Below are 23,068 nucleotides of genomic sequence, written 5' to 3'. Positions count from 1 at the left end.
CAACATCAACATCCACATTTCTACTGAAAGCTGAAACAGATGTTGCTCAATGAGATAGACATCATGTACAATACTTTGTACAATAAGTCTGTAAGTACACACTTGGAGAAAAAACAGAAAGCTTATATCACTGTATATATAAAATATATTATCCAAGTTAAGTTCCAGTGTATACAGTGTTTTCTACTCTTGAATAAAACCACAAAACAGCTTCACTCTGATGAGAAGACTATGAAATTATGGGTTGAAATAGCAAATGATGATGCAAGAAAAGCGCTGGTGGCACATCAACATATTGATTTTAATCCATTATGTCAAACTGTACACATTTCAGACAAAATCAAAGACTGCTTCAACACGTTTTCAATCAAACACAATTCTTATAAGAGTCGATTTCATACGGATTACACTATGCTTTGATAATTGTTAGAATATCAAACGTTTTCTGCTTTTTCACAGTCAACCTATTGAATTGCTGTCTTTAGCTGAAGTGCATTTAGAGATGCAATAATGATTGTTTTGTGGTTACATGGCCTGTCGGTTCTTCTCCAGGCTTTTTTCAATGCTGTCAAGTACTTCCACCGCAGCTTGAGGAATTCTGGTCCCTGGGCCGAAGATACAGCTGACGCCACTCTTGTACAGGAACTCATAGTCCTAAAAAGATGATGAGAATCAAATCATGTAAAGCATCAGTACTAAACTACGTCATGTCATGATTAGCAAACAAATTAATTAAACTTGTATTGAAACTGCAACATGATAAGTGTGCTTTGGAGCACATACTGAAACTGTCGATCATAGTCATAAATAGAAACACCTTAGTCTTGAAATTAAATAGAATGCAGATGGAAAAGAAAGAAATGCGCCGGCTCGCTGGTTAAGCTCCGTGAACATGGCTTCTGAATGGCGCTCCCTTGAGCCAAAATACAGAAAGCACGTTACAAGTCTAACCAGAGACAGTAATATGTTTGATCACTGATATATAACAATTAAGGATGCATATCACTCTGTTCCATGGGCAGCTTTGGGGCTCTCTGATCACTGTTTGGTTCATCTTATACTGACCTACAGACAGAAACTGAAATCAGCTAAACCTATATTAAGGACTGCTAAAAGATGAACTAATGAAGCAGAGAGTGATTTACATGCCTGTTATGACCTCACTGATTGAAGTGTTTTTGAAGCTGCTGGGTATAAAAGTGGGGATAAAATCTTGTATAACCAGGCCAGGAACAGACAAACAAGTTTACATGCATGCAAGCTCAAAAACATGTTAGTTTTCTCAAAAAATGTATTTAATTTTTAATTGATTTGTTAAATGATTCGTCAACAACTCATGCAATCAAGCGACGTTTGACATTTTTCATATCAGTATTAAAGCATATTAAAATATTATATAAATATAACATAGGATGCACTTAAAAATTTATAATACAATTTATTATTAATAAACATATGTACATATATAATAACTAAAAACTAAATAACTAAAATTAAGCATTACATTTTGAAATTATGCTAGTCAAAATATATTGTAGATTAGTTCAGTAAAACATTCTTTTTCAACAGGGTTAAAATAATGTAATAATAATATAATGTACTGTGCAGTTTGATTTTCTATCATAGCTATGCACAATTATGTGATCATCTGCATTATATTATTCACATGCATGACTCAGTTTTTGAGAAACACTTATTCAAACCCTCCCTTGCAAAGCAAATCACATCAGTGTATATTTTAACTGCCATGCCAAATGCCATTGGAATCTACCTGACAGATCTGATCCAGTACAAACTAACGGATTGGGTGCATTAAAAGGATTTTCGTGTCTGCTTCAATTAACGCAGCTTCAGCTCCATCCACTCACACTCACTACATGTTAACATTCAATAATCAATTAATGACGCTCAGGCAAGAAGTCTAAGGAACTAAAGACACCTCCAGAGCTCAAACAGCCAAGCCTAGGCTGAAATGGAATCCATTTCAAAACACAGCCACCAGTGCACCTTAGCAGCAACAAAGTGTATGCATACAGGTTGCTACACACCATCCCATGTTCATATTGACTAGCTAAGAGATCATTATGTAGGAATGTGCAGACTGACCTTATACAGGTCCTAATTACACCCCACTGTGACTAAGAATAGAGTTTGACTTATACATAAATGAATCGACCCCTTGGATGCAAATGTATCTGTTTATCTGTGCAATGCTGAAAGAGCAAGCGGCTTTCTGGTTGAAGATGAAAACATGCAAATTTACATCGTGTTTGAATTCAACTCAGGCTTCAGTTAGTTATTTGATCTAAGCACAAATGGTGGGGTCATATTAATTATAAGGCAATATTGAAAATAGCCGGTTTATTAAGGTTATTGTATAAAAGTTTGGGGCTAGTCATTTTTTTAAGCAATTAATCATTTTATTCAGCAAGCATGCATCAAATTGAAAAAAGTGATACATTTTGTTCTTTCAAAATGTATGCATCAAAGTCCTGAAAACAAAGATTTCCACAAGCAAATTAAATAGAAAAAACAGTTTTCACTAGGAATGGCTGTTACACACGAACATGGCGTTTGAGACCCGACAAACATAGACTGCACAGACTAGGGCTTAAATACATGGGGAAACGAAACCAATTAACATGACACACCTGAACCAGATAAACACAATCAAGCAAGGGAGAAACTGGGTCACAGGCAGCACATGGGGAGAAAAACATATTTCTGTCATCATCTTACTGGACACAAACTTTTGAACGTAAGAGTATTTATTTTTTACACTAAGCAGCAGCATTTGCATCCAAGTTTTACATTTTTCATTAGTTAATGCATTCAGCAGGAATCAAACCCATGAACTTGGTGTTGCTGTCACCATGTTCTCAACTAGATCGTCCTTGCTACTATAAAATAGTCAAAATACTGTATAGCAACCTGTACGTGCACATCAATAACATTTTATATGAATGAAGCAGTTGTTGCACCATTCACTTAATTGCTAATCATCAGTGAGCTCACAAGAATCAAATTCTATATTAATATGGCAAAGGTAAGAATGGTGTTTATTATATTGATTTTAGATCATTATGCCGCTCTGCAGGCATAAGCAGGCTATGCTGCATGCCGTTCCCAACAACCCTTAATCAAGCTAAAAGCAATATAATATGGGGCCTTTCATGAATCTCTGCTTTATTAATCAATAGAATAAGGTAATCTGACTTTTTGAGATGAGATTCAAAGATTTAACGATTAAGAGAAGAAAAAAAAAAAAGTTTGTCACAAAAAGCTTTCTTATCTTTTCTTTACACATTGTGAATGGTAACATTTCACTTGAGTCTAATCTACTATCACTGTCAAAACATAATGATCAGGTTCTGGACAGATCATCTAAGTTGAATGTTGTCCATGTCAAAACGAAGATAACAGCTTCCTTTGAACATTATGGATCATAAAAACAATTTTCTTCACAATTTAAGGCCATCTGCGGTGTAGACAATATATTTTTCAAGAGAAATCGAAGAATGAACTGTTGTGATGTCATTTCGAACAAAAGGTAGGTGTTACCTGTGGCGGTATGACCCCTCCGCAGATCACCATGATATCGGGTCGGTTGAGGCTACGCAGCTCTTTGATGAGTTCGGGCACGAGGGTCTTGTGTCCAGCTGCCAGTGTGCTGATACCCACACAATGTACATCTGCATCCACGGCCTGCTGGGCGACCTCCAGCGGGGTCTGTCATCATAGAAACAGACACAAGCATTAAGGCCTGTTACATCTAGAACAATAAATACAATCATAACTATATCAGCCTCCACATCAACGCACAATAACATTCCATATATTTAAAGCAAATACTGCACTTTTGGACTCTTCTATTCTTTTAAAACTAGAACGATATTTAAAATGATATGTGACGAGTGTGCTTGTAGCATTCGGAAAAGTTGAGATGTTTTTATCTCTCTGTGGTGCGGTCGTAGCTGAGTGCACAAAAGACTCGATGTGTGAATGGCCCCTAAGAGACTTCTTTCAAACACATAAAAAAAGATCTTACCCCAGCATTTTCTATAGTAGCATATTTAAACCCTTACACCATGTTTAAAGTCCTAGGGACACTTTTTTCACTTTATACCCAATAATCTAATGCAGATATTTTTAACAACATACACAAAGAAAAATGATTTTAAATAGAAGATTTAAATGCAGCATACAGCATCTCTCTTACCTGAAAAAGCGGGCCGACGTCCACATCAAATCCAAGGTCTGCAAATCCAGTGGCGATGACCTTTGCCCCTCTATCATGACCGTCCTGTCCCATTTTGGCCACAAGCAGACGGGGATTTCTGCCTTCATGCTTTTTGAACTGTACGACTCTGAGAAACAAGAACACACACCATGATGGCAACAAATTACTGATAAAGTTTCAAACACTTTTATGGGTTTAGAACTATATGATGGTTAGTTATTTTTTGGGTGAGCTATTCCTGTAAAGGACAAAACTGTGGTTGGTTACTTCATATACTTTCCTAACAGAGTTACTTTTTTTTCCAGTGACTGAAATAAAGCCGTTTTCAGTAACTAAGTAGAAAATACTCGGGAAAATACTTATTTGATCAAAGAAATATTTTTCCCACTAATATATATATATATATATATATATATATATAAAATAAATAAAATATAAATGTATGCATTTAGCAGACACTTTTATCCAAAGCGACTTAACATTGCATTCAGGCTATAAATTTTTACCTATCATGTGTTCCCGGGGAATTGAACCCCCAACCGCTTGATAAGGCAATGCTCTACCAATTGAGCTACAGGAACAATATATATATAGGTCACACTTTTTTTCATAGTTTGGCTGGTCCTGCGACTTATAGTCAGGTGCGACTTATCAAATTTAATTTGACATGAACCAAGAGAAATGAACCAAGAGAAAGCATTACCGTCTACAGCCGCGAGAGGGCGCTCTATGCTGCTCAGTGCTCCTGTAGTCTACACTGAAGACATAGAGCGCCCTCTCGTGGCTGTAGACGGTAATGTTTTCTCTTGGTTCTTGGTTCTAAATAAATGCGACTTATAGTCCAGTGCGACTTATATATGTTTTTCTCCCTCATCATGACGTATTTTTAGACTGATGCGACTTATACTCAGGTATATATACTCAGGTATATATATATATATATATATATATATATATATATATATATATATACACATACATACATACACACACACACACACACACTTTGACTTTTATATATACATACATGCACACAGACACACACACACACACACACACACACAAACTTTGACTTTATAAAATACATTTCCAACAGTCAAGTTTTTGTCCACTTATTTGGACATACTACTCATTTGACATACTGATTTTCGCATACTATATAGTATGAAAAAGGCATATCTTGATGTGGAGAATGAGTAGAGTTCCAGAAAGTGGTTCTCGGTTTCAGGAATCTGCAAGCTCCTACCTGTTGTGCGCCAGTGCTATCTCCTCATGCTCGCCGAATTCACTGCGGTATGCTCCGCTCACCATACGCGTGCTGGCCTTGTGCTCCCCAAAAACAGATTTCATGGCATCTGTGATCTCCCCCACTGAACACCTACAGAATTCAACAGAATCCTTTAATCCACACATTAATACATTATATAATATAACACAATTGCTGTATTGTTGTTTGTATTGTTATATGGTCGAGTTAGTTTTTGCAGTTCAGTAAAAAATGTGAAATCCCAGCTTTGCATTAAGCTTAGCAAAACACAGACACGCGGCACTAACTCGAGCTCTTCCAGCCAGACTTCCAAAAGCAGGAGTGTTTATTATATGCAAAAGAAAAAAAAATTAGTCCGATTTTATTTTGCCACTATATCTTTGCAAATATGGTGGTGTAATGTCACCTGAGTTTCTTTTTACAGATTAATAATTATGCAAATTATTAGATGTAAAGCTAATAAATACATTGATAAACAATAAATAATCTAATGAGCAAATGACACACTAATTCTTCAACACAGATAATTGACACCCTAACTGACACCATTATTTCAGATTCAGGATTTGAATAAACCTTTTGTAAATGCATTTGCTTTTTGGTTGAGATACAATCATTTTCTAAAGTTCTCTGCATCTGGACTTCATGAAGCCGGACCCACCGGGCTCTTGCAGCCTCCACGGCGAGCTCCAGCAGGTTTCCATCTCTGGTACGTGCACACTGTTCAATCGCAGCCAAGCACCTCTTCGCCGCCTCTGCATTCCTGCTTTCTCTGACCTGCAGTGCAATCACAGCTTCATTACAATGTGCAAACACTGACCGTGGATGAGCCAAACCAGGATTAAAAACCAGGCAACATCCATCTGAAACCATGTAGATGGAGATGTAAGAGAATGTAAATACAAACATAAAATATATAAGTAAAAACTAATAAAACTATATATAACAAAAACTAAAATACATTTTGGTTTGTCTATATAGTCATACTAATAATACTGCCTTTGTTGAGGAGGCACAGGAGGACATCTGTGCGCTGTGACTTAGGGCATGATGGATACATGGACATTGTTATGGTTAATCAGTTGCAAGAGAAAATCTGCTGCTGTAACGTTTCGCTCCAGTGTGGCCAATTAATATTCAGAGAACGTGGCTAAAAGAAGGTCGATTTGTTGCTAAAAGTGACTTGATGTTGTGACAATTTTGCGTCATGATTACACAAAAACACAACATTGCTAAATGACGTTGTGATGTCATCACACAATGACATCACAACGTCATTTAGCAACGTTGTATTTTTTGTGTAATCATTACGCTAAATTGTCACAACATCAAATCGCAGCAAAAAAAATATTCTATATTATCAGTACAGACCAAAAGTTTGGAAACATTACTATTTTCAATGTTTTTGAAAGAAGTTTCTTCTGCTCATCAAGCCTGCATTTATTTGATCAAAAATACAGAAAAAACAGTAATATTGTGAAATATTATTACAACTTAAAAAATTAGTTTTCTATTTGAATATACTTTAAAAAAATAATTTATTCCTGTGATGCAAAGCTGAATTTTCAGCATCATTACTCCAGCCTTCAGTGTCACATGTAACATCCTGTCTATCACAAGATCATTTAGAAATCATTCTAATATTCTTATTTATTATGAGTGTTGGAAACAGTTCTGCTGTCTAATATATTTGATGAATAAAAGGTTAAAAAGAACTGCATTTTACTCAAAATAAAAAAAAATTCTAATAATATATATTCTAATAATATATTTTCTTTACTATCACTTTTTATCAATTTAACACATCCTTGCTGAATAAAAGTATTGATTTTATTTAAAAAGAAGAAAGAAAAAAAATTACTGACCCTAAATTACTGACCAGTAGTGTATATTGTTATTACAAAATATGAATATTTTAAAAACATAGCTTCTTTTTTTTACTTTTTATTCATCAAAGTATCCTAAAAAAGTATCACATTCTGAAAAAATATTAAACAGCAGAACTGTTTCCAACTTTGATAATGAATCATCATATTAGAATGATTTCTAGAGGATCATGTGATAATGATCCTAAAAATTCAGCTTTGCATCACAGAAATAAATGATAATTTAAAGTAAAATACATTTAAAAACAATTATTTTAAATTGTAATAATATATCATAATATTACATTTTTTTCTGTATTTTTGATCAAATAAATGCAGGCTTGATGAGCAGAAGAAACTTCTTTCAAAAACATAAAAAATAGTAATGTTTCCAAACTTTTGGTCTGTACTGTATGTTATTTAGATCAGTTTCTAAAATAATATGCATGATGTAATATTAAAATATAAATAACTGTATTTTTAAATACATTAAATTACTGAACACTTACACATTTTTGAATGATTACAATTTTAGCTTTTTTATGGCTAGTAAACTAGTAATACTACACATTCTCAACAATTATGCTTTAAGCAGTGTAGTTCGTGCCCTCACATCTCTGCTTCACGTGCTCCACAATATTCACCGCCTGTCACAGGACTGCAGTTTTTTCTTTTCTTTCTGTAGTTTTTCAGTGGCTCTCGGTCATACCATTGACATTACCCGAGCAGTTGAAGGCTACGCATTTATTGCATGGACGGAGCAAAAACAAGCATACGCACAGTTCCACTGAATGATAAATGACTTTTAACTTAATGTCATTTAACTGAAAGTATTAAGGAAACTGTTACCACAGCATTAACAAAAAACATTAAAATAAAAGTGCAAGGTTTATCTGTCAATCAGATGTGTGAAAATTTTGTTTGTTATTGTACTGTAGACATCGGGCTCATTTTCTTTCAGAATCAACATTTAAGAAAGGTTAAAAAAGTTAAATACTGTAGGACTTTATTTTATGAAAATAAGATAAAGAAGCTCATCATGTAAAGGTGTGACATAAAATGTTACCCTGTACATTCACACTATGCTACATAATAGTTAACACAAAATAATAAGCTACTGTTAAAGTATTTTATTCTAAACCTTGGCTTACATACCATAATGAAAAATAAATATACTAAGATTTATTTGAAAGAAGTTTATTTTATTTTATGCTAAGTATACTTCAAATAACTGTACATATTTATGTAGGCTACTTAATACAAGTACCCTGCAATTGTGCTTTTAGAATAGGTTTATTAAACTTCTATACTTGGTCTGCTAAATTGGAATGACTAATTTTGTACCTAATGCTCTTTAATAGTGAGGAAGCATCTCTGAAGTCCTACTAAAGATATACTTAAGTACATTTGATTGTGCTGAAGTTGAACTATTGGAAGTTTACTTCAGGTACACTTTAAATATTTTGCATTTAAATACCAATATTATTCTAAGATCGTAAAATCCTCATCGATAGTGACATTAAACCCATTTTAAGCTTAATATTAATAAATGTGCATTGTGCACAAGTAGTTCTCCAAATAATTCATCATTTTTAGAAGTCTTGAGTGGTATGTCAGAAAGATTTGAACTATACCTGAAATAAATGTATTTCAAATATATTACTTTTTACTAGTGTAAATTTCTGCATATGACATATGTAATGCCATAGCTCACACAAAAAGGACAACTAGGAATGTAGTGCATATACATACTGTTGTCTGTTACGATCAACAAGATGAAAAAATAATATTGAATTGTTGATTGATTGTGCCTTTATGCATTAAATAACAATGGTCTATTTCAGCAGAATCAATTTTGTTAGGTGACACAAACATTAAAATACCTGCCGGCCCCTTAGCTTTTAGAGAAATGGTAATTGCTATTTAAAGATACATACCTTAATGTTCTCTTAATGCTCCTACATCACTGAATATAAGGAGTTAAATAAAGTTCAAATCTATGTCATGTATGTTCTTTAATGTTCACAGATCTGTATTGCAATGATGAATCCAATGTTGACAGTTTCTCTGAACAAAATGATAAATTCTGGTCATTTCTATGAAGCACTTCAAGAACTTGATTGAATTACAGCCCTTGGTTGTGATTAGGTAACTTCACAGAGAGCTCTGCAGGGAAGAGACTATATGTGACTATTTCATATTGCATCAACACGGATGAAGGCACTTGACATCAAAATCCGTGCAGTGAATCATTGCCGGAGGGAACTAACCTTGCGCAGCTTTTCAATCTGCTTGTTACGCACAGCTGTGTTGTCGATGGCAAGCACGTCCACACTTTCTTCCTTCTCCAGGCGGTACTTGTTGACCCCAACGATGACCTCGGAGCCTATTTTGAGACAGAGACATCAGCAGAAGACCCTAAATAATGAAGTGGCGATGCTAGAGATGCCTGGAGCTAAAATAAACCATCTCAGATTTGCAGATCTAGGTGCAAAGATAATCAGCCAGAAATATAGAAAAAGAAGCTCACAAGAAGTGTTCTATAATACAACAGCACGTTCATTACACACAGATCAGGAGAGCACATCTATAGGGACATCATGGCAGTCTAAATATAATATATATATATATATATATATATATATATATATATATATATATATATATATATATATATATATATATATATTCCACATTCCCCTGCATAATTATATATATATATATATATATATATATATATATATATATATATATATAATTATGCAGGGGAATGTGAAAAGGAGGCTTATGTTAAAAAAGGTAAGTATAAATTGTGTTTTTTCTTTAAACATCTACATAATTTGTAAACATTTTTATTGATCAAGTTGCAGTGAACTAAATGAAAAGATTCTATGTATCATAACCCTGCTCCTAATATATGACAGACATTTTTTTTTTTTACAGATATACAGTACCATTCTGGGTTTGAAACTAGGGTCAGTAAGATTTTTTTTTAAAGGAATTATTTCTCTTTTTTTCTCCTGAAAATAAGTGAAGTAAATGACAGAAGATAATTGACAGGCTGGTCTGCTCATGCATATTTTACTACTCTCCTGAAACGTACCCATGCACACAAGATAAGAGGGACCCTCGAGATTAAAACCCTCAGCTTCTAGTGTCAGAATGAACGTGGGGAGCTTCAAACATCTGCTGTGAAACCAATATGGCTGAGTTTCTGTTTGAAATGATGTTCATTGCATCTACTGGGCAACTTCAGCGAGACTGTGAAATTCGCTGAAAACCACAGCCTGAGAGGACCATTTTGAAGGTCATATATAAATGCTGGAAAACTGCCAGTTTAGAGTTTCAGGACCGCACTGAACATCTTGGATTTTAAAATCCAATTTAAACCTGTAAATAAAGTTTAAGGATTCAATAAAGAATCTTCATGGCATAAAATGAATTAGAAATATTTCAGGTAGGTTAGCTCAAGAGCTGTTGTCATTTAAGCAATACAGGGAAAAGTTTTTGTTTTCCATTCAACTTTTAACTCAAATTGTTATTCTGATGATATAAAGTAATAAACTTTGGGGGAGGAGGGGATGCAAAATAGAGGCCTTATCCTTTGAACCACACACTTCCTTTTTATTATTTAATTATTTACTCACTTTTTGAGTGAAGTGCGATATTGTGGTGATGTGGGGTCCATAGCAAGTGTAGCTAATGCATTCCTCACTTCATTAATGTCTTCATTTATTTACAGACTTTCTGTCCACCTGAGGTTCAGACGGAAGCATTAGAGTGGCAGTGATAACTATGCAGTGGTTCACCCTAAAAAAAAATAATTTGCATAACGGCCACTAAAATATCCAGCTGTGCGACATAAGTGGGACATCTAAATTATGCATAATTCCTTGGAAAAAGAGCCACTTGCAAACCATTACCGGATGTGAAGAAACACTCAATTAGAGACATCATACTTTAGGCCTCAGGATTGCATGTGAAAAAAAAAAATCTTGTGTTTCAATTTAACACAAAAGTGTTGGCATGATTATTTTAATGATGATTGTTACATGAGGGTGCATGCTAAAACACTGCCCTCTAGTGGAACTGTGTTTATCAATCATTAAAAGCAATAAAGAGGAATGAGTTCTGAAAACAGCGTGTCAATATCTGAGATCTCGGACTTAAAAACCTTTAGACTACACAGACAGCAAAATCAATTAAAATTAATGTTATATCCCTGCAGCTGCAGTGCTGGCGGGCATGCCGAACAATGTGTGATGATCAGAGCATCACGCACATCTGTGTACCTAGGTTGTAGGTTTGATTATGACATTCATGGAATGTCATAATCCCCCTCCCCATCCAACTACTACAACATTTTCACATTTATGATAGTCTTTTGACCACAGTTTCATGTAATTTAAAGTCTATTTATAGCTATGACAGCGAACATACTCATAATTCATAAAAAGAGCTTTTTATGTTATTGCATATTCATCAGACAATAATTACACAATTTTGATTATGTGAAACCAACAACATAACAGCAGCGGTTTAAAAGCGGTTTTCTTTGGATTGTTTGACTACACAATAGAGAATATCGTAAAATATTACATATTTTGAATACAATGTATTATACAATGCAATACAATGTATAAAATTATAATGGTAATCTACACTTCTACTGTATGGTTCATTTTCTTAAAGTCCCTATAAAGTCAATTCTGAGAATTGTTTCTGAATGCATATATATGTATTGCTGAAACACATTACAAAGACTGTGAACTATGCAGTACTGAATAGTGGAGTTAGACTGTTAAACAGTTTTTCACCAATTCTGCGTTCAGGATTTTTTTGGCGGGGCTAAAAAGGGGGTTCGATGACACACTGCAGCCCCTGAGCCATGGCCCCTCCCCTAAGACTATAACTAGAGCACATTCGCTCAATTGCGAGTTGTCAGTACCGTTAGTAACACACTAGGAGCATGCATTCAGGCTGTAGCGGTATTTGACAGTTAAGCAGCTTTCCCGCAAATAGGCGTGGTTTCAGCACAAAAAGCGGACATGCTCCAAAGTCCTCAGAATGTGCCATAATGCGGAGCTTTTTTCTTCGCTGTTACAACTGCGTTGTTCTATACAGTCCAAAAAGCGTCAGCTTCTGACGCCATGTCGAGTGAACCGTCCTTGAGAGGGAACATCTCTGGTTACTGTCGTAGCCTTGGTTCCCTGAGAGACGGGAACGAGACATGGCAAAAGCTGCAGTGTTCATTGCTCAAGTCAGCTGCGCTGTTGGTTCAGTCAGAAGATTCTTAGCTTATACCACCAAGACGGCACATTAACCGCTGTACTGGCTGGCATTGGCCAGTGAGAGTTGCAGCTTCACTGGGTTGTGCAATAAGATTTCAGGTAGGTTTAGGAAGGAAGGCAGTCCCCAAAGCGTCAGCTTCTGACGCCATGTCTTGTTCCTGTCTCTCAGGGAACCGAGGTTAAGATAGTAACCCGAGACGTTTTTAATGCATATGGCTAATTGAAACTCTTCCATTAAGGCCTTTCCACACTGAGCACGATACAAAAAAGTAAAATGAATCGCATGCGAACATTGAATTAAGATAAACAAGGTTCTACACCAGAAACAAACTAAACTACCATATTTTCCGGACTATAAGTCGCACTTTTTTCATAGTTTGGCTGGTCCTGCGACTTAGGCCCTGTCCACACGGACACGGGTATTTTTATAACCGTGACTTTTTTTACGCGGTTCGGCCTTTCGTCCACACGAAAACGCAGTTTCAGGGCACCGAAACCGAACATTTTTGAAAAGTACGTCCAGGGTGAGCATTTTCAGAAACGCCGGTTGCAGTGTTGTCGTGTGGACAGTATAACCGGGGTTTTTGCCTTGCGACGTCAGAGTGTGCACCGTTATCCGCTGTGTTTGACGTCAGACTGTGCACCGCTGACTGCTTCTGATTGGCCAAGGTGACTTTACAATTTGGGTTATATCGCCGCCTGCTGGTGTGGCATGCTCTTGACAGCACTTGATAGCATGTTTTTTCGTTTTCATGTGGACGGGATTTTTTTTTAAACGCAGGAGGAAAAACTCCGGTTATAAAAATACCCGTGTCCGTGTGGACTAGGCCTTATAGTTAGGTGCGACTTAATCATCAAAATTAATTTGACATGAACCGAGAGAAATGAACCAATAGAAAACATTACCGTCTCCAGCCGCAAGAGGGCACTCTATACTGATCACTGCTCCTGTAGTCTACACTGAAGACATAGAGCGCCCTCTCGCAGCTGGAGACGGTAATGGAGACGGTTTTAAATAAATGCGACTTATAGTCCAGTGCGACTTATATATGTTTCTTTCCTCGTCATGATGTATTTTTGGACTGATGCGACTTATACTCAGGTGCGACTTATAGTCCGAAAAATACGGTACATCCTACAATATAATTACAAGTAATATTAGCATCAAGCTACACTTGAAAATGTATGTAATTAGTAATGTATTTGCTTACCCACTTTAAACCATCATCGAGTGCTTATAATAACTTCCAATTGTGATATATAGTTGATTTTGATTGATAAGCAGACACATGCACTCTTTGTATGTTTAATAAAGCTACAATGCTAATATTTGTCATAAACATCCTTTATATTTACATACAGAAAATATATCGTCATAACCATATGTCTATTTGCTTTCATATTTTATGTGTAGAAAAAAAGTGAACACACTCATAACACTCACACACATTGAAGAAAACGGACGGTGCTCTACAGATCACATAATTCAGTGGACAATTAATAGAAATGTTATTCTGTATAAAGAACACGTGAGAATAAATTTGTTCTCAAATACCAACGATAACGAGAACTCAGCATCCACTTTCTTCTCTTATCCGGGATACTCTTTTTCTGTGTTTGTTTTCGAAACAGCGACTTTTTGCAATATTGCCTTCAAATATTCGTCTTGCTTTTTCAAGCTCAGTGTGGACAGGCCTTTAGTCATGGAGGCTTCTGAAGTAGCACTTCAGTTAAATGGGACATTAGTCTTGTGTCCTGGGCTGTAATTCTGGATTCAGTCACGTGTATATGAGTGTTTTGCTTTGATACCTGAATCAATGCGTGCTTGTCTGCGGGCAGCACATTCCTCGATGCGCAGTTTGGGAATGCCCTCAGCTACAGCACGAGCCATACCACCCATGTCCTCAATCTCAGTGATGAACTAAATGAGACACAAAGAGAACATAACTCCTGTTAACACACACAAATATCACAGATATTGCTGCCTAAGTAACAAATCAGAGTGCTTCAGAGTAGGAATATCAAGGCTTACTTTAAGTAACTGCTTAGTTTTTTAAATCCAGAAATTGCTGTTATTTTATGATGATAATAATAATAATAATAAATTCTAAATTAGTATGAATTTCAACAAATTCTAATTATTTGATTATTTGAATTTATCCAGTATTAATAATAGTAATAATATTTATTTATATACCACTTATAATACAATAGTTTCAAAGCCTAAACGGAAAAATAACAAATGTTACAATTTTCACTAAATTATGAAACTAATTCAATTTCAGGTGTAAAGCTTAAATCTCTGCAGCTTAAATTAAAACTGTATGAATAATACAATAAAATGTATTTCTTACTAATATATACTTCTATCATTATTATAACTAAATGTATCAATTATTTTATTATTATTATTATTTAACATTTATGTACTGTGAAGTATCTAACATGCATGTATAATAATAATGCAATAAAGATATTTTTATTATCATTGATGATAATAGTTTATATTGACCATATTAGCCAGCCACCATATTTATTATTTATTTTAATTATGTTTATGTTCTTTTTTATTATTATTATTATTATTATTATCTTTATTATTAATAACAGTAGTAATATTATTATTATAACAGTTCAGACTTTTAATACTGGCTAGATCATATCAATTACAAACCATAACATCAAAATTCGTGTCAGCCAAAATTTCTACAGTGTATCTTGTCATTAATCATTTAATGTGTTTATCAAGTTTATTTACAGATCTAGATATAAAGTCAGTTTTTTTTATTTATTATTATTTAATTTTTTTATGCAATAAGCATATGAGGGTAAAAATCTATTACCACAGATTATAATTAAATACAGTTGTCACCACGTTTTATGATGCAAACCACATAATTATGGGCAGATTAGAGAAAGTTTAATAATAGAAAGATAATAGAATTATTTTAATGAGCGGTTCTCTATAGTACGAACCTTGTGCGCTGAGTTGTACACGTCATTGGTGAGGGCCTCCATCATGTAGGACCCACCCCAGGGGTCAGCCACCTTCGGGATGCCCGACTCCTCCTGGATGATGATCTGTGTATTGCGGGCGATGCGGGCGCTCTTGACGGTGGGCAGACCCAGAGCCTCGTCAAAAGAGTTCGTGTGCAGAGACTGTGTGCCTCCAAACACTGCAGCCATGGCCTCGATCACGGTACGGATCACATTGTTGTAAGGGTCCTGAAGAGCAAATGAGGTAGATTCAACCAGACCCGTCAGAACATAATTAGTTCAAAATACAGCAGCACTTTGGAAATTATATTTCACCTTTCAGCTACCCAGCATATCATCACAGAAACTTAAGAAACGCATAACATGTCATGTATTGCATTTCAAAAATGTGATTTAACACATTTACACTTAACTGCACCACTGCTTGTTTAATATGACAAAAAGCAGGCATGAACAGTTTGAGTTGAGATCAGTGACAGTACCTGCTCAGTGAGGGACCATCCTGATGTCTGACAGTGAGTTCTCAGCAGGAGGGATTTAGAGTTCTTGGGTTGGAACTTCTCTTTGATAAGTGTCGCCCACAATCGCCGCGCTGCCCTCAGCTTCGCTATTTCCATATAAAAGTTCATGCCGATCCCCCAGAAGAATGACAATCTAAAAAGATCATGCATATAAAAAAATTAAAAAAAATCACATTCATTTATACTGTATATGAAACCTTCAGAAAACTAATACATCAGCTGTGTTGTAATTAGAATTATTATTATTTTTATAATGCATTATTAATTATAATTATAGTAGCTTAATTAATTAGAAAGAATATGTACATGTAAAAGTAGTAACAATACAATTTTATATGTATTTCTATTAGTAGTAGAAGTGCAATAATAATTTATCAATATTATTATAATGATTAATTTGTAGTATGTTCTGCTAGATTACCATATAATTATAATTAGGGGTGCACGATAAACATCGGCCGATAATTAATGTGCATCTCGTCAGTAAAGCCAGTTCTCTAATCAGTGGTAAATTCCATCATATGCGTGATTTCACATAGAGCAGCTGTTACTACACAGAGCCGGTGTTACCTGAGAAGCTGCGCAAATTCACATTCATTATCAGCATGGAATTATAGGCTTTACTGACGAGATGCGCATTAATTATCGGCCGATATTTATCGTGCACCCCTAATTATAATCAACATCTTTGTAATGTATTAACTAATATGGATTAAATAAAGTATAGTATAGTAATTATAGTAATTGAATTCATTAGACAATGTACTCACATTTAGTATTAGTAATAGCAATAATAATGATTAACTTTTATACAATCAATACAATTGAATATAATCGTATCAATAAAAAAATAAAATTGATGAATTATTAAAATGCACTTCTATTACTAGTAGTTATAGTAGTATTCATTATTTTATAATCAGTTTGATAATTATTACTCATGAATCTTGTAATATATAATTTAAAATGTATTTATTATTAATACATTTTTATTATTAATAATAATAATAATAATATCACATTTAAGACTATTACATTTTAAATACATTCCATTAATTATCAAAAATCCAGTAATTAACATTTTTATTAATTATAAATCATGAATTAATCATTATTATTATTATTATTATTATAGACCTTTTTCATATTTCCATGTTTCTCAAAAGTAGAAGTCATCATAGTTGGGTAAACTTCGAGAGCAGTGAATGGGAAAGTACAACAAATATATTTTTTGCATTTCCATTTGTTCAAAAAGCAAAAGTAAAATTCCACGATAGCATTTTCACGACTTTCAAAAGAACGAAAATAAATAGAGAGCGACTGATAACATCAGTCAGAAGAGAGAATAATGTTAAATTGACCATCCCTCCCATAGACGTTGCTTTAGAAACACCCTCGCATTAGCGTTAACTAGTTTTTTCTTTTTTTGTAAATTGACGCAAAAGTGATATAAAACAAAGTGTAATGTCTTAAATGTACATGCTTTGTAAGAAATGTAAATCCATTATTTTTAAAAAGAGACAAAGTAAAAGAATATGGAACTTTCCAAGCTAACCTGGGAGCGAACTTGTCGATGGTGAGTCCAGCCTTCAGTCCAGTTCTGCAGTACTCCAGACCGTTGGCAATAGTGTAAGCCAACTCCAGGATGGCATCAGCTCCAGCTTCCTGAATGTGATATCCACTGATGGAAATAGAATTAAACTTGGGCATATTCTGTAAGAAAGAAAATCCAATGTTTTAGAGTATGGAGGTCAGATATATTGACTTTATAAAGATGGTCAAAACTACAAGGCTGTAAAAAGCACACATGCTGGGATGCTGAATACTCTATCATTATAAGTCACTGGAAGAAGAAGAAAAATGTAAAATAAATATGAGAGATTTAATAAATAAATGCTCTGGGCACTTTAAAATCTGACAGCGGACTATGTAAAAAAAAAAAAAAGATCTAAAAGTCCCATCACTCAAGCCGTACCTTTGAGGTGTAGGCGAAGATATCAGCGATGGCGTGCATTGATGGCTCTGGAGGGAAGATGTAGGTGTTTCGCACCATGAACTCTTTGAGGATGTCGTTCTGGATGGTGCCGGTCAGCTTCTCCTTGGGCACACCTTGCTCTTCTCCGGTCACGATGAACATGGCTAGAATGGGAATGACGGCTCCGTTCATTGTCATGGATACCGACATCTTCTCCAGCGGGATGCCGTCGAACAGCAGTTTGGTGTCTTCCACGGTGTCAATAGCTACACCTGCCATTCCCACATCCCCATGAACTCTGGGATTGTCAGAGTCATAACCTCTGTGTGTCGGAAGGTCAAATGCTACAGAAAGGCCCTGCTGGCCCGCTGCAAAGAACAAACAGTTTGTTAAGATTCCCAAACATTTTTGTGAGCTAAACCTAGACCCTAAATATTTATCAGCAGTTCCTCTGAGATCTTAAGATAATAATGTATAATAATTCAACAGCACATTCATGGTCACATGGCATACAAATAAACAATATTTGTACAATAAAAAGTTTTAATTTTAATATTATAATTTTTTATAAATTGTATATAAATATAATATATACATAAATATATAATTTATTTATTTATATAAAATATACTTTTTAGTAAGGGTTTTGTTTTATATTATCTATTAAGAGAGGTCATTAGAATAGTGTTGTCACAATACTTTTTCGATATTTTTCCTGAAAAGGGAAAATACACTCTCAAATATCATTGCTGTGCTTTATTTTAAAACCGGGACAAAATTCTAATCATATAACACACTAATAAATTAATATATGAACAGCAGATATATTAAACATTTGAACAAATTATGAAATATCAAAATATAAAAAATAAACTAGAGCAATGACATTCAAGGTAAATAAATTTAGCAGCATTATCTCAGTTATAAGAAACATAAGAGTAATAAATTTATCTTGATTCTGAACTTTGAATAAAAATATGAGCAGCGATTATATTAAACAATGTTTCTGAACTCAGAAGATTAAATGTCAAAAAATAAATAATATCAATTTAAGCAATGGCATTCAAGTAAAAAAAAAAAAAAAAGCAAATAAAATTTAGCAGCAGTATCTCAGATATTGTAACTTATTCTGTCAGTTGTGTAACCTTTTCTTTCAGATGAGAAAACTCAGCAAGTGAGCTTTAATGAGCGTCATCTTTTTCTACCAGTCGTGGACCGGTGGCCAAACAGTATCACTTGTGCTCGCACATACAGCCTAGTGATGCGTGGGTCGGGGTTTTTTCCAACCCGCGGGTCCCGCTTTTATGGAATTATTTGGCCCGACCCAGCCCGTAAATAAAGTAACATTTCTTTACCCACCCCGACCCGCGCATCGGGGACATTACGGAAGATACGTTGCTACTTATACCTTCGTATTGTAACCTTATCAAAGGACCTAATAAAATATGAAAATATATATTCTAAATATTTAATATAGGCTATATGAAATTGCACTAGTGATGGTTCATCCGGGAACTTATCTTTTAGGTGAACGAATCGTTCTCGTTCAGGTAATCCACTGACTCATATTTCTCGTTCACTGAAGTTCCTCCCTCCACAGCAGCGCGCGAGCGGAGAAGCGCGAGCTCGGCGCTATTAGCAGCGCATGCGCAGTAGCGATGGGCATTTCGGCTTTTTTCGTGAGCCGGCTCGTTTGACTCAGTTCACTGAAAAGAGCCGGCTCTTTTGGCTCACAAACGGTTCTTTAAAAAACAATAATGTTTTGACTATGATAGGTGTGAAAAAAATTCTAATTAAATTATTAAATGGAATCATACTCACAATTTCTTTACAAATGCATTGATTTGTTATGAAAAAAGAATACTATTAAACATAATTACAATTTTTGAATGTATAGAAACAACAACGTTACAAAACAAATACAATCTGAATCTGAACAACATAATAGAACCCATATTAAAGAAAAATAAATAACTGAAAGGTTTAAACTGGTCCCTCTTTTTTGACATGTTATATAACCAGCATGAACTATCTCACTAGTTATGTTTTGTATAACTAGCATGAACAAACACACACACAATGCTGATCATATTTTTATTTTATGAGAGATTTGCATTCAGAAATGCAAGCTGCCTTACTCTCATCGTTCACCTACAAGAGCCGGCTCTTAGAGTCGGCTCATTCGCGAACGACCCATCACTAATGCGCAGCTCGTGAACAGCTCTGTGAACTGTTTCATCCTGTCAAAGAGTTACTCAAGATGTGACGGTCCGGAGCATGTGATTTGTTGAATGTAGTGAATGAATCCGCCCTTCACTGAACGAGATCAAGAGATCTTCTCATTCTTCTGAATGAGTTGAATGAACTGATACATCTCGTTTATGAAGGGTCAGTGAGCCAAGCATGTAAATCTCGATCAGCAATCAGCAGATACAAAGCGCAGTTATAGGTACTGTGGAGATACGCTCGTTTTCATATTTAGCATACAGAACATAACTCCACGTTTAATCCCCAATTAATGTAAATATTATATATGAACTGTCTGACCAAACAATTAAAATGTTAATTATGCAAGAAAACATCGTACTTTTGAAATATCGGTGCACCGTGCAACACTACATTAGAATATTAAAAACATTCCTTAAGTTATAATCTTAAAAGACTTTTGAACTATATAAATATATTTCTATAAATAATTATGTAAAAAAAAATAATATATATTATTTATCAATATCATTTTATATAATATAAAATATATATTTTTAGTGTTTTATTTTGATTTATATTATCTATTAATATAAATTATTGGAAAACATCTAGTCTTAATCTTTTTAAAAGTATTTATTTTATAAAATATACGTTACATTATAGAAATATATGTATATGAATATAACAAATATAAAAATCATAATGTTTTGTTTTATATTATCTATCAATATGTTCATTTACTATATAAAATATAACTTTTCAGTTATATTATCCAGAGATTTATATATTTATATATATTTATATATATATTATATGCAATGTTTTATTTTGATTGTTGATTTTTTTTTATTTATTTTTTTTATAACAGCATTACTTTATAACTCAATATATAATTTCACTCAGTAGTTTTAATGCTGTGACATCATACCTTTAATATTATCCCTGTAAAACTTGTTGCTTTCCTCTACAGTGCTGAATCCAGCATATTGCCTGATGGTCCAGGGTCTGTAGGTGTACATAGTGGGGTAAGGCCCTCGTGTGAATGGGAAGACTCCTGGCAGCTCATCTTGGACCACAGCAGTGTCTGTCTGAGTGTATACAGGTTTAATAGAGATGCCTTCTGGGGTCCTCCAGATCAGATCCTCAGGGTTTTTCCCGTTCAGCTGCTTCTTGGCCAGGGCAGCCCAGTCCTCATGGAGCTTCACTTCATCTCTGAGTGGGACGGCGGCACGGAATGCTCTGGGGTGACGCTGGGGGTCAAGGGTCGAAGATACAGATGCCCCCAGAAGTCGTCTGGCTGTCAAAGACACGCATGCCTTCCTTGTAGTCAACATGTTGTATGCATTAGGTAAAGCGAGTTTAGTTACTCATGGATATCTAATAAAAAGAAACAGAAAAATGTTTAAACAGATACATAGTAATAGGAAATGAGAGATGAAATAAGAACAGTTTCTTGAGCATATTAAAATGATTTCTAAATTTTATAAAATGTAAAATTTTTAGATTTATAAATTACATTTTAAAACATCTTAAAATAGATTTTTATTTACAAATTCTGTGTAAGTATTGTGTAATATTGCACAATATTTTAATGACTCCAAACTTTTGACCTGTAGTGTATCGTTAATTCTGAATGCTGAATGTCACCCACACAATGTTTTTATGACTAGGATTGTTATGGCTAAACACATCTTATAAAGACTTCAGACGTGACTTGACAGGATAGCAAACATGTCATCAAACAGCGCCTATTTTATTAAAATATTACATGACATTTATTACCATTAATCAAAGCATGTCGCATTTAAAAACCCTACGCATCTCCGACGTTTATACTTTTTGTCCGTTTGCTAATTTACAGACCCATTTAGATTATACAGCTTAAAGCCTTCGCGTACTAATAACGATTGATAATCTAGGACAATGTACGTCAAAATAACACCCACATACAAACGGTAACATCATAATGTCTTAAAATAAAACGTTTAAAAACAATATCAATTTCTGACCTTGCGTTCTTTCTATTTACCAGACACCGACGACACACGCTGATAGACGTGTTGCGCTCCAGCCAATCACAGTTAACAACAAACCAAGAACAGCCAATCAGCATCAAGCGACCTGCAGCTCTGACCCGGATGTGTAGTTTATTTCAGCACGGAGGGTGAAGAGGCTTTGAATCAAAGGTTCCTATTAATGTTTTTGAAATATTTGGATATTATTTGTGGCTAAGCGCCGACATAAAATAACATTTATAGTTACAGTGATATAGTATAGTTAGTATGATATAATATAATATATATAATATAGTATATTATAGCGATACAGCACTGATTACTATTTTCAGGGGTTTCACTGTTTTTGTTTGAGGCAACGCTTCTATCTATCTATCTATCTATCTATCTATCTATCTATCTATCTATCTATCTATCATCTGACTGTATCTATCTATCTATCTATCTATCTATCTATCTATCATCTGTTTCTATCCATCTATCTATCTAGCATCTGACTTTCTATCTTTTATAATTTCATACAAAAAACTGTAATAAGAAATAATTTTCAAAACATGCAGTCTTAAATAAAGCCTTTATACAAATGTATATTCATTTTAGGTAATGGAAAATGTAATGTCTCACCTCTAAGTTATGGTACACTGAATATTCTTACTGCCTGCTCTCTTTATCTTACACACAGTTGTAGG

At 34.5% G+C, this 23,068-nt stretch overlaps 1 protein-coding gene across 1 annotated transcript; it reads right to left on the bottom strand.

The window, feature by feature from the left end:
* Positions 1-283: 283 nt before the first annotated feature.
* mmut (methylmalonyl CoA mutase) lies at positions 284-22,499 on the bottom strand. Its single transcript, XM_059512194.1, has 13 exons — positions 22,374-22,499; positions 21,293-21,741; positions 18,157-18,524; positions 17,737-17,894; positions 16,143-16,314; positions 15,640-15,888; positions 14,473-14,584; positions 9,643-9,758; positions 6,169-6,284; positions 5,487-5,618; positions 4,220-4,367; positions 3,562-3,729; positions 284-654 (listed from the first exon to the last, which is right to left on the bottom strand). Exons 2-13 carry the CDS (start codon positions 21,696-21,698, stop codon positions 526-528), a joined length of 2,274 nt encoding a protein of 757 aa, XP_059368177.1. The 5' UTR covers positions 21,699-21,741; positions 22,374-22,499; the 3' UTR covers positions 284-525.
* Positions 22,500-23,068: the final 569 nt, after the last annotated feature.

This window comes from Carassius carassius, chromosome 27 (genome assembly GCF_963082965.1).
Source record: "Carassius carassius chromosome 27, fCarCar2.1, whole genome shotgun sequence".
Taxonomy (NCBI): domain Eukaryota; kingdom Metazoa; phylum Chordata; class Actinopteri; order Cypriniformes; family Cyprinidae; genus Carassius; species Carassius carassius.
This window is presented reverse-complemented; position numbering and strand designations above follow the sequence as displayed.